Source organism: Ambystoma mexicanum, chromosome 11, assembly GCF_040938575.1.
Source record: "Ambystoma mexicanum isolate Mex_15411 chromosome 11, UKY_AmexF1_1, whole genome shotgun sequence".
Lineage (NCBI taxonomy): Eukaryota > Metazoa > Chordata > Amphibia > Caudata > Ambystomatidae > Ambystoma > Ambystoma mexicanum.
In genome coordinates this window covers 1,478,470,917-1,478,489,722 of record NC_090934.1, presented here as the reverse complement: position 1 = coordinate 1,478,489,722, position 18,806 = coordinate 1,478,470,917, and the positions used below count along the sequence as shown (strand labels likewise).

At 47.9% G+C, this 18,806-nt stretch overlaps 1 protein-coding gene across 6 annotated transcripts in view; it reads right to left on the bottom strand.

Annotated features, from left to right (window-relative positions):
• Positions 1-18,806, bottom strand: part of MAN2A2 (mannosidase alpha class 2A member 2) — a 291,925-nt gene that overhangs the window by 74,060 nt on the left and 199,059 nt on the right. For all 6 annotated transcript variants that reach the window (XM_069625193.1, XM_069625189.1, XM_069625190.1 and 3 more), the window contains 2 exons: positions 17,535-17,700; positions 12,259-12,495 (listed from right to left, as the gene is read on the bottom strand). In XM_069625193.1, coding sequence (XP_069481294.1) covers positions 12,259-12,495; positions 17,535-17,700 — 403 coding nt within the window. The remainder of the gene's footprint in view (positions 1-12,258; positions 12,496-17,534; positions 17,701-18,806) is intronic.

Genomic DNA, 18,806 nt, shown 5'->3' with positions numbered 1-18,806 from the left:
CATTATTCCATCTTGGAAAAGGAATTGTTAGCCATCCGCCAAGCCTTCACAGAATGGCGACATCTACTCCTGGGAGCTAGACATCCAGTCCAGGTTCGCACGGACCATCAAAACCTTCAAGTTCTACAATCCTTGGAGTGTAGGAACAGTCGTCAGGCCCGTTGGGCCTTCTTCTTTGCCCAGTATCAGTTCCACATCAGTCATGTTCCTGGATCACAAAACATAATTGCTGACGCCTTATCTCGACGTCCTGATTACGAAACTATTGAAGATCGGGCCTATCCCAACATGTTTCCCCACACGATTTTTGTAGCTCAAGCAGTCAGTCTTTTGGAAGAAGTACAGATGCAAACCCAATCCTCTGAGCTCTGGAAGGATATTTCTAGGGAGAATCCATGGAATCTGAGAACCAAGGACGGATATTTGTTCAAAGATAACGCTCTAGTCATTCCCACACAGAAACTACAACAAAGGATAATAAACCTCTGCCACGATACCCTCCACTCCGATCGTGGCATCACCAACACTCTCCGTCTTATACAAAGACAATTTTGGTGGCCTAGAATGAAGACTGACGTACAACTGTACATCAGAGCTTGCTCTATCTGCAGTCAAAACAAACACGATAACAAGAGACCGGCGGGTCTCCTACTGCAACCTACACTACCGACAAGGCCATGGGAATTCATCGCTACAGACTTCATTGTGGAATTACCACCTTCCAGGGGATACACGACTATCATGGTCACCATTGACTTGTTCACCCATTTGACTCATTTTACACCCCTGTACAAACTACCATCCTCATCAGAACTCGCTGGAATCTTCCTGGAACACATTTTCCGCCTTCATGGACTTCCTTCCAAAATCATATCAGACCGAGGACCTCAATACGTCTCACAATTCTGGAAACATCTCTGTCGCATTCTAGGAATCCAACGTGCTCTTTTATCTGGTTATCACCCACAAACTAACGGAGCTACGGAACGTGTAAATCAGACCCTAGAACAATACCTTCGTTGTTTCGCCACCAAGGTACAGGATGATTGGTCCCTACTTATACCTGTGGCTGAATTCGCCTACAACAATTCTGATCACTCAGCAGTCAAGACCAGCCCCTTCTATTGCAGTCAAGGATTCCAACCGTCAGTTTTACCTTCTGTTCTTCCACATCCTACACCAGTACCTACCGTCGACTCCTGGATCGAAACTCTCATCAACATACACAAGGAAGCCAAAGAACATTTAGAAAAGGCCCAAACACACGCTAAGCTTTATGCGGATTCCAAAAGAAGACCAGGGCTTTCTTATTCAGTCGGTGATCAAGTCTGGTTGTCCACGAAACTACTACCACGACATTTACGATCAAACAAATTGGCCCCCCGGTACTATGGGCCATTTTCCATAAAAGAAGTCATCAACCCAGTCTCATTCCGGCTCAAGCTACCAGACTGCTGGAAGAAAATTCACCCAGTTTTTCACACTTCTTTATTGAAACCCTACATCCGATCCTCCCGGAAATCCTGCAGACCCAGTCCCATGGTTGTGGACGACCAACTGGAATATGAAGTATCCAGAAAATGCGATTCCAGGTATAAACGGGGTCAACTTCAATACCTGGTTGAGTGGAAAGGATATCCTCCTAGTGAAAGAACCTGGGAACCACTTTCTAACCTGAACACCCCCCGATTGCTCCGAAGATATCATCTCATACACCCGGGCAAACCTGGTGGAACAGGTTTTCGGAGGGGGCATGCTGTCATGACCCACAGAATGCGCCCCTTCTGGACTTCCTGGTCCTTACCGTGGCGGGGCTTGCATTCATTGTTTCTCCCAACATGGCCGTATCACGTCTCCATGCATCCCATTGAGGTATCCTTCCAGGTCCACTGGTCGTTTACAAATTGGGTGAGATCTAACGCATTTGAAATCTGCATCTTCGCCGGAGGGTACGTCCAAATTTGAGCTCCTGCCTGAAGTCCAAGAGCCTCTGCCTTTTCAACATTGTGTGCCTGGAGAAATCCTGCACGATGGATATCGGCAGATTCTGAAAGAGCAGCTTCCCCCTTGTCTGTTTCGGCTTGTCCAGGGCCGGCAAAACCTGCGAATGGTGGAGGAGGCAAGTGATAATAGATCTCAGGGGCACTCTGCGTTTTGGTTCATGCGACCATACCCTGTGGGCCCTTTGAATCTGCGAGAAGTTTAAATTAAGAAACGAGGGTAGCCACTGCTCCATCCACTTTGCTGTGTCGGGACCCTCCACGCCCTCTGGAATTTCGAACACTTGTATGTTGTTTCTACGGTTCCTGTCCTCCAACTCATTAACACTCACCTCCAGCTCACACACCCTCCCCTGCAGGTGTTCTAGGCCCTCCATAAGAGCCTCCAAAGCCAAGATCTGGTCCTAAGCTTCCTACACTTGCCCGGTGAAGTACCCCATCTCTGCACGTAAAGACCGCCATGTTCAGCCTAATATTGGCCAGCTCTTCCAGGATCAGTGCAAGGTCCCCTTGCTGCATGTCTGGGCCCCAATTATGGGACATTTGTGGGGATAGGCCAGATGGTGCCAGCTTCACTCCCATTTATGTGTGTGGGGTGTAATAAATGAGGATCAAGGGGTGTGGGGTGCGGGGGGGACAACGACTCAGTGCTCCTCCAGAAACTCGGACCCACCAAGCTGTGGCTTCCACTCAATCCAAGAGCCGTTATGACTAAAATGTGCCTTCTTGCCTCTTCTCCACTGCCAACCACAGGGACACCTGCTCACAAGCTCCAACCAAGGGCCTTTAAGTGGGTGCTCTAGTTGTTGCTCACAGTACTCTTCCCCACTCCAAGATGGCTGCCTGGGTGCCTTAGAGCCCTTCTGTAAGCAACACTGAAGAGGGCTTCCTACTCTTGCCGAGCAGGCCCACTCACACCGCTCTCAGCAGCCTCCAGGGACTTGCTTCCTCCTCCGCAACAGCCCAGCCCCCAGCTCCAACTCGCTGGGCCTCTCCCGACCTCTGCCGCTGGTGTGGCGCACAGCACTTCCTCCTCACTAATGTGTTGCCGATGCGGGACACGCTTCACCTGCTGCACTGCTATGCGGACATCACGGCGCACACTGCTCCCAGCCATCCATCTCTGGCACCAGCACCCCTCGCAGGGCTCCACACCACTTGCCGTGCCTTGCCACTCCCGTTATCGCTCCGAACGCTGCTGCGGGCCCCTTAGCCTCTCAGATCGTGGTGAATCCTGCACCCATAACAGCAAGTGGCGCCTACATTATTATTTTTCTGGTACAGGGGTCTGGAGCCTTAGGGGCTTGTGGCCATTTTCAGGCTGCCAAGCCACGTCCTCCCTGACACCCCACCCCGACTCTTGCAATTTCAATGAACCCATGCTTAACCAATTTATAAAAGTCCAACCCTATACTAGGTGAAGCTCACAGAGTCAAGGGGTACTGGGGTTCAAGTGACCAAGGGTAGAGGAGGAAAGAGGCAGGTAAGCACTAGACAAAGCAGTCCATGAAGGTGTCTTCAGAATGTGTCCAACTTCATCGCCTTTGCTAAGCACTCAAACCTATTCCCCATCCTAATTCTCATGGACCTGTCCGCTGCCTTTGACACCGTCGGTCACTCTGATCTCATTGTAAGAAGCTCACTTCTTCTTGGTAAATCTATTGTACTTCCTTTTGTGATCAAAAGAGCATTGTTTCTCCTGTATATAAATAAAGGTTTGCAGGTAAGTAACACTAGTTTGGTAATTTAGAGCCCAATGGGTTGTTCACCCAAATGGGATTCAGGGTGGTATCCTGGAGGGGGGTGCAAGTAACAGCATAACTGCAGCCCTCCAAGAACACCAGAGCAACGTCACAAGACCAAGGTAAGTATCTAGGCTTGAGACACTACCTTTTCAATAAAGAACATGGTGCAGCAGGTTGGCAGAACAGAACACAGTCAAGCCTGAAAGAAGAACTTGTGGCCAAAAAACGTGTCAGCAGTTTTCACTTTCATTAAAATACTCCAGTCATCTAAACTTAACGTGCATGCGCAGTGTGGTTGTGAATCCGTTGCACTTAAATTCCTTGTTGGTTACCCAAATCATCACAACCGCCCGCTGCATCTTCATTAGAGAAACAACCAATTCTCAACCTTGAATTAGAGGGTAAATATTTACATAGCTCAAGTTATGGCATTGATAAGCACTTTGTAGTTCCAGCCTGAAGTCATACAATTATTGTTGTCAAGTAAGAACAAGGCTTAAAAAAGTACAGCCACCATTTTAGGTAAATGGTGACCCTGGTGTCCCTTACTGCAGCTGCAAAAACAGCCGTTGGTGCAAGTGCACAAAACATCATGAAAAAGGTGAGCTGTCACTAGCCTGTCAAATTAACTTTGAACAGTAACTAAAAGCTCCTGGCACAGTGAGAAAAGGGCGGCAATGTTTCCCCTCAGCACTCCACATAAGGTGGGGGGTGCGGATATCACCAAATAAAATACAGAAGGGACAAAAGGGTGTGTCCCCCTGCCCTGGTACCAGTAATTAACTCAGGTACAATAAAAAGGAAGGCTCAAGGAGCTTCGAGCAACACTGCACAGAAAGTGCAGTATGCTGCAGTAGTAAAAGGTAGATTCCAGAAAACATGAAGGAAAACATACCTCCATTAAAAAGTATCAAACAGATAAAAGGGTTTCCAAGTACAGAGTAAAAGACTTGAGTGGAAAAAGGTTCCCACTCACTCAGGAGAATCAGATAAAACTCAAGAGTCCAGAAAAAAAAGTGCAGTGGGGACTCACAGGTGGAGAGAATTTCACTCCAAGGGAAATATACACCAACACCAGTATTACAGAACTATCCGCTTTGTTTTGTGAGATTTTTGGCATGTACTTGAAGCTCATCAGAATCTGGTGTCCTAAGATATATTTTAAAACCGTGATCTAGCCAATTTGGATATATTTGGGTTTTCAGATTTATCTATATCTCACGAATGCAGAGAACAACTGTAGTTGAACGTGTATGTGCATTACTAAACGTATGCAAACCAACGTCAACATCAACAGCCTTTGAAGTGAGTTTTCATATCCATTGATACACATTTATGAATTTTATAGGAGATGTAAAATTGCATACATGTATGAAATGTGAAACTCCTATACCTAGAAAAACAAACTCCACTTTAATGTGAGTTTTCATATGTATAGGATGCATATCGGACATGTGCGTTTCACGTTACATTTTTCCCAAAAAAGTTAAACTCCTTATACGTGATACATGCACATACCAGACTCATATACAGCACACACACCGTCATACGACAAATACATAACACACTTATGCCATATGCAAATCCACCATAGACTTATACACTACGCACTTATATGCGATTTACGATATGCATTTGTATTTATTTTGTTTATATAGCGCTTAACTCCAAAACTCTGTACATTTTAACAACTGGATACATATAACATTATAACAGTAGAAGCAATTTACAATTATGAATCAAACCAACAAAACAGTAAGTAGAGCAATTAATCTGAAGCGAAGAGGGAGAGTAGTGCAGTAGAACTGAGAGGGAGAAGGAGGGGTGAGGAGGAGAAAAAGGAGGGAAAACAGAACAGGGGTATGAGGGCTAGAATGGGGTGGGTGGAGGGAAAGGGAGGGAGAGGATCATGGGGAAGAGACAAAGGAAGGAGGGGAGCGAGAAGCGGGGAGGGTTTCATGGTGGGGGATGGAGAAGAAGAGATTTAAGGGAGGTGCGGAAGGAGGAGAAGATAAGTATAGAGCGGATTGAGAGAGGTAAGGAGTTCCAGTGCAGGGGGGCAATGAGCTGGAAGGAGCGGAAACGGGAGGGGGCACACAGGGATGGAGGAACAGTAAGAAGGAAGTGGTCAGCTGAATGAAGGGAACGGGAGGGAGTGAAGAAAGAGAGGAGAGTGGAGAGATAAGGAGGAGATTTAAAGACTAAACAGAGGAAATTAAATTTAAGTTGGGAGTGAAAGGGAAGCCAGCCAAGGGAAGAAAGAGAAGCAGAAATGGAGTCTCGGGAGGTAAGGAGACAGAGGGTACGGACGGCAGAATGGTAGATAGATTTGAGGGGGGCGGGATGAGAAGAAGGTAGTCCAAAGAGTAAGGAGGAGCAGTAGAAGAGGCGAGAGAAGATAAGGGAGGAGATTAAAAGTTTAGTAGCATGGAAAGTGATAAAGGAGCGGACTTTGCACGAGAGGTGAGAGAAATATGATGGGAAAAGGAGAGGGAGGAGTCAAAGTGAATGCCTAGATTGCGAGCGTGGACAGAGATAGGGAGATTAGAGGGAGGAAAGTGAATGAAGGGTGGTGGAGGAGAGGGAGGGGAAGAATAAGACTTCAGTCTTATCAGTATTGAGGGAAAGAAAGCAAGATGACATCCAGTTTTTAATGGCAGTAAGACAGGAAGAGAGTTTAAGGTGGAGGTCAGGAGAGAAGGAAAAGAAGGAAAGGAAGAGTTGGGTGTCATCGGCATAGAAATGTTGAGAAATGCCAAATGAGGAGATAACAGGGGCAAGGAGGGAGGTGTAGAGTGAGAATAGGAAAGGGCCAAGAACCGAGCCTTGGGGTACGCCGTACTCCAGAGGCTGGGAAGGAGAGGTGCGGCCTCCCCAGGCAATAGTAAAAGAGCGGGAGGAGAGGTAAGAGGATAGCCAGTTAAGAACAGAGCCTTTGAATCCAAAGGAAGAAAGAGTGTTGAGAAGAAGTGGGTGATCAACAGTGTCGAAAGCAGCAGAGAGGTCAAGCAGAATAAGGACAGAGGATTGCTTAGAGTGTCGAGAGGAGAAGAGGGAGTTAAGGATGTAGGTGAGGGCCGTTTCAGCAGAGTGTTTAGGTCGGAAGCCAGTTAGAGAGGGGGGTAGGAGAGATAGATTGGTGACAAAGGCTGAGAGCTGGGAATAGGCAAGGCGTTCGAGTAATTTAGAGAGGAATGGGAGAAGAGAGATAGGACGAAAGTTAGAGGTAAGAAGGGGATCAGCAGAAGGTTTCTTCAGAATCGGAATGATAGTGGCATGCTTCAATGCAGAGGGAAAGGTAGCTGTGGAAAGGCAGGCGTTGAAGAAGGAAGTTAAGTAGGGAATAAGAAGAGGGTAGATTTTAGGGATAAGAAGGGAGGGGAGAGGGTCGGTTGGAGCAGACGTGGGGTGGGCTTTGGAGAGAAGGATGGACACGTCAGAAGGGGAGACAGGCAAGAAGTCAGACATGCAGGTAGAGGGGGAATAGGGAGAAGGGGAAGGGGAGGGAGTAAGAAGAGCAATAGATTTTTTGCCGAAGGGCACGAATCTTGGAGGAGAAGAAGTTTGGAAAGTCAGAAGGAGAAAGGGTGGAAGAGGCTGAAGGGTCAGGGGTAGGTGGGGAGAGAAGACGAGAGAGAGTTTGGAAGATACAGCGAGGGTGAGAGGCTTGGAAGTGGAGAAGGTTAGAGTAGTAGGAACGTTTAGCCGAGGAGAGACATGAGTCATAAAGAGAGTGGTAAGAGAAATATGAGGTTTGGTTGGATAACAAAGGAGATTTGAGCCAGAGTCTCTCGAGACGTCAGAGGAGATGACGCTTGGAGAGAAGTTGAGGAGAGAGCCATGGTTGAGAGGGTTTGCGGGTTGGACGGAAGTAGGAAAGGGGGTAAAGTAGATCAAGAGAGGAGGAGATAGAAGAAGAAAGAGTGGATAGTGCATCATTGGCCAAAAGGGAAGAGAAACCTTGGAGAGAGGGAGAGAGAGCAGGTGTTGAGAAAGGGGGAGGGATCAAAGATGCAAAGGTCATGTCGGGAAAAGATGGATGGGGAGGGTATAGGAGAAGAAGGATGGGGAAGGGGAGTAAGGGAGAAGGAGAGTAAAGCATGATAGGAGAGATAGATAGGTAGTGTAGAGACAAGAGACAGTAGAAGAGGGGTAGGTAGAGTTGAAGATAAGGTCAAGAGTGGAGCCAGAGGAGTGAGTAGGAGAGGAAGGAAGAGGGGAAAGGAGGTAGGAGTCAAGGATGGAGAAAAGGGGTGAGGATTGAGGGGGGAGTAGGGAGGTGAAGATTAAAGTCGCAGAGTACAGTTAGAGGAGAGGGGGAGGGAGAGATGAGCGAAAGGAGGTGATCGAGGTCATCATAGAAGGACGAAAGGGGGCCAGGAGGCCGATAGATGATAGAAAGGAGATGGGATGAGGAGAAGGAAAGGATTTGTAAAGGAATTCAAAGGAAGGGAAAGAAGGAAGAGATGGTGAGGAGGTAGAGGAAAGGTATCTAGGGTGGAAGAGGAGGCCAATACCGCCGCCACAACCAGTAGAGCGAGAGATATGAGAGAAGGATGAAGAGGAGGTGGTGAGGGAAGCAGGGACAGTGGAGTTGTGAGGGGGGATCCAGTTTTCAGTTAGACATAGGAAGTTAAGGTTGAGTCGAAAGAACATGTCCAAAACAGCAGCGGTCTTGTTGCAGAGGGATATGGCGTTCCAGAGAGCAATGTTCATGAGGCTGGAGGGATGAGTAGTGGGGGGGTAGAGAGGATTAGGACGGTGAGAGAGGGTAGGTGTGGAATGGGACGAGTGGGGGAGTGGATTGAAGAGGGGAATGGACATGAGGAGGAGGGAGAAGGAGAGTAGGAGAGGAAGGGGATAGTGGGGAGAGGGAATGAAGGGGGGGAAGAGTAATGAGGACGGGGAGAAAGAGTTTTGACAGAACGCATAACAGAAGGGATGAGAGAGGTATGATGAAGGAAAGGGGAAGAGAATGGGAAGTGCGTGTAGAGGAAGAAGGAAGGAGGAGAGAGGGTCGGTGCAATGGGTAGAAAGTCAAACAGGACGGGGCGAAAGAAACTAGGAACAGAGTAGCAACGAGTAGCTGAGCAAGAGGAGAAGTTACAGGTAGTTGATTCTTTAGGATGGTAAGATTAAGGATCGAAGTAGGCAACAGGAGTCCACAGAGCGGAATGGGCGAGCGAGCAAAGGAGGCAGATCAAGGATTGATACTGGGAGTGGAGGGCCTTGGAGGTGGCAGGCGGCCGGGGTCAGGTTGGGCTTAGATGGTTGAGATGGTGGGTAGTTCACCGTAAGAGTGGGGGCGGGCGACGCCGCAGTTGATCATTTAGGATGGAGAGAACAAGGAGCAAAGTAGGCAGCAAAGGTCAGGAGAAGGAAGGTGGTATGAGGGGTGGAGGTAGCCAGATGGCGGCAGGCAAAGATCCAGAAAGGAAGTCCCCAACTGCCACGTGTCACTGAGGTATAGATAGCTTGCACAATGTGGGCTAGGAGCAGTGCAGAACAGTGAGGGGGGAGCTGGAGGAGGTGGACTGGTGGCAAAGGATAGAAAGCCGGATTGCACTCAGGAGCAGACGTGGAGGTCCACTGCGCCCGTGCAGTTGGAGTTGCCGGTGAAGGGACGGAGGTCGGAGATAGTCAGTGGAGGATTCAGGCAGAGACAGGCACACTGCAGGAGGAGTCAGGCAGTCTGTGGTGCCCGTGTAGCTAGAGTTGCAGGCAGAGACCAGTCAGATGGGTCAGCACTGAGAAGATGGGCAAGCGCTGAGAAGGGTTGGCAGACAGAGAAGGTCCTCAGAGAAGCTGGGTTGGCGGGCAGGATTAGGGAGCAAGCCGTGATCAGGGGCAGCCAGTCAGGCCCAGCGCCTGCGTTGGTGACCTGAGTGCAGTGGCTCTGCTGCAGAGTCGGGCCAGGCTCAGAGCCCGCGTTGGTGAAGTTGTGGGTGTGCAGAGTGGAGCCAGGCTGTGAGTCGCGCTGGTGAAGTTGTGGCTCTGCTGCAGAGTTGAGCCGGGTTAAGTTGAGATGAAGCCATGATGGTGAAGTTGTGGCTGTGCGATGTAGAGCCAGGCAGTGAGTCGCACTGGTAAAGTTGCGGCTCCACTGGAGAGTCGAGCTAGGCGGCAGGTGGCAGGCAATGAGGCCGCGGAGTCAAGCTGGGCTGGCAGGCAAGGACTGGGAGCCAGGCTGTGTTTAGGAGTAGCCCGGAACCCGCGTTGGCGAAGATGTTAGTAGTGGCTTTGGTGTAGAGTGAAGCCCGGTGGTATGCGGCGGGCAAGGAGAGAGAACCGGGGCGAGAGAGCTGAACCTGCCCTGAAGAGGTTGTTGGGGGGGGGGGTCTGCTGCAGTCTGACCAGGCGGCAAGCGGCGGGCAATGAGAGAGAGCAGAGTATAAAGTTTCAGGAGAGATACTAAGTATCCTTAAGAACTATAGTTAGTGAGGATAAAAAAAGCATCACAAAGGAGAACCCACAGGGTTCCCAGCAACACTGCCCATAAGGAGCTGTGTGCTGCAAAAGTAAAACACAGATGCCTTTAAAGAGATGTGGAGGAAAGACATCAAAGGACAGGTAAAACACAGTGAACAGAGTTCCAAAGGTCAGAGCAAGTAAGGATGAATGAGTGGAAAAAGGCTTCACTCATTCAAGATAGAAAGAGAAAGGTCCAGAAGTCCAGCAAAAAAGTGCTGGGCTCTGTAAGGAAGGCATGGTATGGTATCAACATTGAGACAGACACAAGTGACCACAGTTCAAGTGTGTTTATTGAAGTTTCACAAGGGTGAGATGAACGTCTAATCTAAACCTAAATCTACACATGGGAGCAAGCTACTGCCATCAAATAATAATGCAGTCCTAGTGGAGTCTACTCAAAATAAAAAAGGGCCTATGCTTAAAAAAAAAAAAAAAAAAAAAAAAACACAAGACATTTGCAAATCCTTACTACTAATTTACAAATAATGTGGGGTGATGTTCACAAAAAAATAAAGTGATGACAAAATGATAAGTCAGGATGTTCAGGCCGTTGGCCTCCCCTTCCCCACATTTTGTCGAGCAAAGCACACACTCTGGCTTCTGCGGCACGAGAATACAGTTCGGTTTTCACAGTGCAGGACCTTCTGTGTCCAAGTCTCTTTACTTCTTGCAAGTCCTGGTGTACAAAAGAGTAATATAACACGCAAATGCTCTATTCTTTTTCCTATGTTCAATTTGGGTGTTCACCCTGGATCCTCCTGTTCCGGGCTCAGATCCCTTTCACTCACTCAATTGGTCTCCCTCAGCCGGGCAGACCAATTGTGATGTACATTAAACGATAAGATACTTTCGAATGTGCACAGGGTTTGGCTTGACCCGCTACATGACAACTCGATCTTAATATTCATTTTTCTTACACTCTGCATCAGTTGGGTAGCTAACAGACTTTTGAATGTGCTCCCACGTGACGCCGGACCACTCTGTGTATGGTATCTATTCTTGGCCTCCCAAAGTTCAATTACAAAGTTCGGCTACTCTGTTTGGTTTCCAATTATTCGCGTCGCTCCTTACAAATGCCTCACACACTGTTCACTTTATATAATGTTGCCGCTTGCAACCTTGGTTCAGTAGACAAGCTGGTTTGATGTCGGTCTCTCTGACGCACTGGTTGTGCTGTCCTTTCTGATGCTGCTTTATTGTAGGAGCCAAGGACAGAACCACAGAGGCAATCGCTCCTCCCTGCCTTGGTAATCGACACAGGAGAGCCCTGGGTACCTCTGACACACTGTATAGGGTTGATCAGCCTTAATACCTGGTCTTCAGTTTTGCAATTTCCAAGGCCCATGAACGTAACGGTCCTCAAAGGTCAAGGGTACTTCCCTCCTTGCAACCCTCTCTGGTCTCGCATTCTCTCCTTGTATCAAACTGCCATCTTGGAACTGCCGTTTCCTTGTGTGTCTCGCCTCGCTCAGAGTGTGCTTTAGTGCTCTGCCTTCTATCCGTGTGGGGAAATGTGATCTAAGTCTGGTGTGTCTAATGATCCGTAATTGCCAGACCGTGGTGTTGGGACATGTCAGGTATACAGCTCTGGTATTAGTCCGTTTGTCGCTCACGGTGAACTGTCCGTGAGAAAGTGTTCGTGTGGGAAAGGGGGATGAGGAGGGGGGGTAGGATGGGGAAAAAGGTGTTATAGGAAAGGAACTACCTTCTGGTGTCCCACTTCCACTCCCCAAAGAACCCTCATCCAGGTGATCCTCCCGCACTAGTCCAACCCCAGGACAGGAACTGGATCCAAAAGCAATGGCAGTGTCCTGGCCACCTTGATGACAGATCCCAGGGACTAGCGGGTGAGACACCTTCAGGTTTCTCACAGGGTCACACTAAGAGGCAGGATGAAGCATGCAAATTATAAATCTCCCTAACAAGAAGCACGTTTCAGAAACCCACCCCTGCACTATCCCCACACGTACATTATCATTGATTGTTGAAACAAGTACCATTGGCATTAGTGTGTAGATATACCAAGCCCCCTCTCCCTTTACCTTAAGTAGTCCTGTGAGGCCAGAGAACCACACCTGGAAATACTGGTTGTCCAGGAAGAAATCCTCAGTGTTGGACTCGAGCACTTTGACTGGAAATCCCTCGTGCTTTTTCATTGGCAGATCTCGGCCATGAAGGTATACCCGGACATTGGATTTCAGAGTTGTGTGACTGTCGAAGGATTTGTAGAGCTGGAAGATGCTGAGGCCCAGGGCCGGGAGGCGCGTTGTGAAGGATACCTGTGCAAGAACCATAAAAGGAGAGTGTGAATAGCAATAATACATTTCCTGATAGTTGATGGTCAACATGTCAATCTTTGTTCACCAAGTCTCGCCGTGGAAACTTAGCATGACACTTCCACAATGTAATGCACAACTGGAACTCAGGGGTGAAAACATGATCTCACCATCATGAACTTTATTTAATGAAAATGTCAGTGGTAGCAAAAGTGACAATACGTACCCCATGACATCACTGGAAGTGACATCACATGACCTTTGACCTCAATTGCATCAACGGACCTGCTGTCACGTGCCCTTTGACCTTGCTATTGCAGGATACCATGGTAAGTGCCATCACTGTTGAGCTACACTATCCCTCGATGACGCCTTGCAGCGATGGATGATTTCTCCAGATCTTCTACATCTGGCTCCAACTTGCTCCTACGCTCGGTTCTAGCTTCGCATAGCAATCAAGGCCAAAATGGCTTTCCCCATGAAGGAGTTTTAGAACGGAACAGTGAGAGCTAAAATATAGCAGAGGGGGCCTAGCTTGACTTGGGAAGGACTACTCTGGGGATCTTTTCCAGGTAGCTCACGGCACGGTCCTGAAGACGCCAGTAGAACCGCTTTCCTGGTCCTTGGTCCTCAAAGTCAATGGATTTTGAGGGTCACACTGTTGAGAAAGATTTCTCTTTTGGCAACTTTCCCACCATAGTTTCTTTGGACCCCCAATCTTTTTGCTCTGTTTTTGAACCTGATCTGACTTCCCCTTCCTTTTGCTCATTTTGTTATGGGGAATGCGAGAGGTCAGAAATTAAAGCCAGACACAAAGTTTTCATTTTTTTTGTTAAAGATTTTTATTAACCAGCGGGTTGGAAAAATGCCTCCCTGACCCTACTCCAGGATGAATTTCCCTACCTAAAACCAGAAACGAAGGATCTGTCTGTGTCAGGATGTCGGAAATCAAAACCGTCCTTGTGTCCAAATGTTCTATCCCGAACCTCACATCACAAACCAAATAATAAAGTGAGATGGGAAATGTCTAACCTGGTGGTTGCAAAAAGTGCTCATAAATTAAAATGGAACAGCTCCAACATAAAAGGTCTCCATGGTAATGGAACCTTGGTTCCAGAAGGTGGTTCCCCTACCCTGGATTCTTCAATGGTGCAGCAATGTTTCTTGGTCTAACAGTTCTTTGTGTCTTTTCGTGGCCCACAACAATCCTGCTAGGTACAAAGCTGCTCAGCCTCGTAATTTCTTCTTCAGAAAGATCCTTCTTAACACAAAATTCATTAAGTGTAACAGACCTTGGTTCCAGAGTTTTAGTCCCTTCCCCTGGATTCTTCTCCAACATCAGTGACTCTGGGTCTGACAGTTCTTTGCTCAACAAACAGGATTCTTTCTCGGGAATTCCTATAGGATTTGCCACTGTCTGGTATACTCTCCTACCAGGACTTATTATTTCCATACAAATGTAACTCTCTTTACATCTAAAATTCAGCCCATCTTTCTTGGTTTGGTATATTTAGTTGTTTTAATGTTCGCGTTAAGTTTTCCCCATATCTGCATTCCATGCACTCATATGTTATTGGGGGTCGTGTTTGTAATCTGCCCTTTTGACTCTCAAACAATCTTCTTATTCTTTCTGTCCCTGCAGTTTTACAATGTTCAAACTATGTTTAGCGAGGTTGCCGATACACCCTGTGGGCTGATTTACCGGCTCTATGTGGCGTCTTCGGTCCTGTTCATGCTAACACAGTGTAGCTTTGCCGCCTGCTTTCAACTCTGGACTGTTTTGATGTCCCTCTGGCTTCTTTCACGGCTCTGCTCCTGCATGACTGCTTTCCTCCAGGTCCCGGTGAGGGTAACGCTGCTTCCTCCAGCTGTCGAACGGCCAGGAATCTTCCTGTGGTTCCTAGCGTCTCTCTGATATGCTCTGCTCGCACAATGTTACTTTCCCTCTCTGCTGGCGAGTCCCTTTGCTCCGCCACACTGGCTCGTGGCTCCAGGTTACACACGCCTCTGAGGGAGATGCAATGTCTTCTCCTGAACAGCTGCTGCCAATAGTTTGATTGGCATCTTTAAATGTCCCGTGCACCAGTGCTTTCTGGAAACAACTAGTATGCTCATTGAGCGCAAGGCTCCTTTTGCTCTGCATCATTTCATTCATCCTCCTTGTCCCAGTACGTAAGTGGTTGTGGGAATTGGAGTCCATTGATATCAACTGATGCATAGTACATGGAGAATGTCTCTAAATTGTTCATATGAAAAACCAGTTCTATATGCGGTGGAATTAGAACTGAAAAAGGTATTCTTGGAGCTTTTACTTTTTAGACCAGGAATATGTGTTTGGCCTAAAGGGTGTTGGGGAAAGGCTCTCTCTATTTTTCCCTAAAAGAGGGAGCAGTTGCATGACAAAAGGCCATTAGGTTATTGGTCATCATGGGGCAGATGGGGGATACCACGCCTCACCTGATGAAGTCAGGATATCGCCCCAGAGGTTGTGTTCCCCCATGTGAGCTGCCGTCCCCTGGCCACATGGGAGGAGGGAGGTCACCACCGGGAAAACAGTGGCGAGTCCATTGGAGTCATCACAGGAGACAGATCAGCACAGGGATTCATCATTTACCCATCGCGCACAGCATCTTACAATGCACTGCAGCGGGGATACTTGTGTATCACCCGTCGTTGTTTCCACTGTGGATTTTTATTTACTTTTATATTTGTGCTTAAAGGCAAGCTTGTGACAGCAATTATATTTTCACCATTTATGTGTCATTTCTAGAGTGCACATTCACATTCACCGAGCATGGCTACTAAACGTGGAAAATGCCCTAAAATGGACGTGCCACAAGATTTTTGCTTGTTCTTTGGCCATATTGTTGTTTGGCCTTCTTCCTGTCTTGCCAGGTCAGGGGTCATGTACAAGCCCGAGAAAGCTGCCCCTTTCGTGGGCTGCATTTGTGTTGTCCAGGAAGTGGGTGGGTTTGTCTGGTCCTACTCGTACATCTGTGGTACCCGAGAGTATGGCGTGGGGCACAGGTGAAACTAATAGTGGTCCCTGATTGGACAACTACTGGCTGACAACTACTGGCTGGTGCATATCCTTTCCATTGCTGGGCTTAGACTTGATTCCTGGTTGGGTTTTGGATAGCAAGAGGACTCCTGCAGCCATTTCGGCAGAGCAGCGTTAGAGCCAAGAACGAATGAGGATCCGAAGAAGACTCCCGAAGAGGACTGGCACCCCTTCCTGCTTTCAGCCAGGTAAAGCCCTGTTGAACTGCCTGATCAGCAGACGCCCCCGTGCGGTGCTTCAACCCCTGGACCGGTGGGACAAACCAGTCTTGATGTGTTCATAGATCCAGCCGTGGTGAGCTATCGGAAGTGTCTCAGCTCCCCAGTAGGCTACCTTGGTAGAACAGTCGCTATTCCGTGTTGGCACCCAGAACTTTGGTGGTCGCCAGCTTGTGGTATAAGCCACCTTCCTGCTGAATGTCAGCATCTAAGCCTCAAGGGATTGTGTCCTCAAAGTCCTTCTACAACCGTGACTGGAAGGACAACTGCTGTTGTGTGTTTGTGTGTGCGGTAGCTGCTCTGCAACTCACCTTCCCCGTTTTGTGAAGTGTCCTTAACAAGGCTGCGTCAGTGTATCTTGCATTTCTCCATTGCCAAGGGTTGCATTTCGCCCCTGGACCCAACTGGAAGAATCCTTGCACTCACAGCTCCCGAGCGCCTCTCGCCAAAACCAACAGTGGGAATCCAACCTCCAGCGACCACCATCAAGTCATCTGGGAAAATCAGAGTGAGGGGGTAAGTAAAGGCAAAGGGTTTGCCTCCATCTGTCCGCCCTAGGATTAACATTGAGAACAAGTCTGTCTGTATCCTTCTCTTCGACTGCTTTTTGGTCGTTGACCCTGGACAGTACAATCTGAAAGGGAAGAACACATTTTACTTACCTAGTAACCTTGTTGCATCTCTTCTTTTGAACAATCACCAACACAAGTAACTTGCCTGCTACAGGTACATTCTGGGGAGAAGCAGTGTGACTATTTTTCGGGACTGGACTGCTGAACTTAGGGAATATTGCTTGTGACTTGGTTCCATCTGTACTCCATTACTTTACTTACTTCCTTTGTTTCTGCAAGTAACTGAATGCATATTAAGAACCTACGGTGACTGTACATATGTTTATTATTGAGTATTGTGAAATATGATCACATGCTGGTTTCATCTTTTAGTGTGTAAAGGCCCAGAATAAATATTTGTATTTTATGATACATTCCTGTCTAAATTTAATTATTGTGTGCTTCAATGTGTGGAGTCATTGTGGACCCTGGCCCCACTCACTTTCTCTTGAGACTAAGCCTTTACCATTCTCCAAATTTACACTGATTGGGTTTTGGCTAACCTCTCTCGAGTTCCCCTGTTCACTATAACTAGGGTGGCCTCCTAAAATCTGTCCACCAGGCCAGATTCTAGAAAACCATCTGAACACACGCCAGAACACTGCTATCACATGGGTTTCATGAGGGATAAGGCTCGACATCAGAACCACTCTGTGACCTCTATCAGATCAGTCAAGTGTATGGATCCCCCGCACTCGAAGGATTTTCCACAAGGTCTGCCAAATGCACCAGTATGCCAAGCTCGGTCGTCATGATGTTCAGCTGCCGTTAGCAACAGCGTTAGGAGACTTTAGACTGGTGTGTGGTTCTAGAAAGCGGATAGAGGACCTGCATAGGCTTTTAACACTTTGGTATAGACAGTCGTGCAGATTTAGCAATAAGGCTTAAACTTGGGAGATCAGGGGCTTTACTTGTGAGCAATAGGGGAACAATCCTCACAAGCTCTCGTCACCTGATGCCAGTCTCCAAACCGTGACACTAAAAAATCGCCCTCGCTAATGCCATTTAAAACACCCTCCACTGACCATGTGCCAGTCATTTGCGCAGAGCGATCAGTGTTTTTCCATTAAGACAAACAAACTAGCTAGATTTATTTTCACCATGGCATGCTTCAAAGAAGAATGCAAAAAGGCAAGAGACTGGGCTGCTCACCTGGTAGACATCAGGAACCATGTCGGTGGCCGTGTTCCACTGGGCACTCAGCTGCACTGCCAGTGGTTGCCCTTCTTCGGACAGAACTCGCACTCGAGGCGTATTTGCCAAGAACGAAACCACACAAAGGCGTGTCTGTTCCAGCGGATTAAACACCACAATGTACCTGAAAAAAGAGAATTGACTGCATGAAATTACTGCACTAGACCCGAGCCGACGATACTGGCGCAACGCTATTGGATTTGTAAATAAGTTACAGAAATTATTAAGCACCATGCACTGCACTTTATGAATAGAGTAATTAGAGAAAAGGACCTCCAAGCTGGGGAAGCAGGTCCTCTCGTCTAATAGGAACTAGCCTATTCACAATGAAGCAGCTATTTCCCATTTGAGAAACTGACCCCTAACCCAAGGAGACGCAAAGATCCTCTCGTCTAATGGGAACTACCCTATTCACAATGAAGCAGCTATTTCCCATTTGAGAAACTGACCCCTAAACCAAGGAGACGCAAAGATCCTCTCGTCTAATGGGAACTACCCTATTCACAATGAAGCAGCTATTTCCCATTTGAGAAACAGACCTCTAACCCAAGGAGACGCAGAGGACCTCTTGTCTAATGGGAACTAGCCTATTCACAATGAACGAGCCATTTCCCATTTGAGAAACAGACCTCTAACCCAAGGAGGCGCAGAGGGCCTCTTGTGTAATGGGAACTAGCCTATTCTCAATGAAGCAGCCATTTCCCTTTAGAGAAACAGACCTCCAACCTGGGAAAGCAGAAAGGTCCTCTTGTTCAGTGGGAACTAGCCTATGTTATGCGATGGAGCATCAGCTCCTTTTAGAAATGGTGGTCACTCCACCATTACCAAAGCACGGGCTATGTGCAGCCCGCCCTCCACTACTTCGATGCTCGTTTGGCTGCACAGTCACTCTAAGAAGCCTATCTGGGGGAGCCAGCTGGCAAACCCAGCCCCTGAAGGGACTCGTCCATGGGTGACTACCCCGGTCTGGGCCTGTCCAGGGCAAAAGGGGCACCACCATATTTCAAGGTACATGTTTAGACTACTTCTTCCTGCCTTTGAACTACCATCTGCTAATCCAGTGTGACATTGCTGTAAGCCACCTCCACCTTACCCCTAATGTTTAATCACCTCCATAACCCTCCACGTTCTCCTTTTATAGATCACCATATCCCCCACGATCTGTTAATATGGCACTCAGGAATATGCTTTCATGATCCATCCAGGACTCACACCTCTGCTTGCATCATT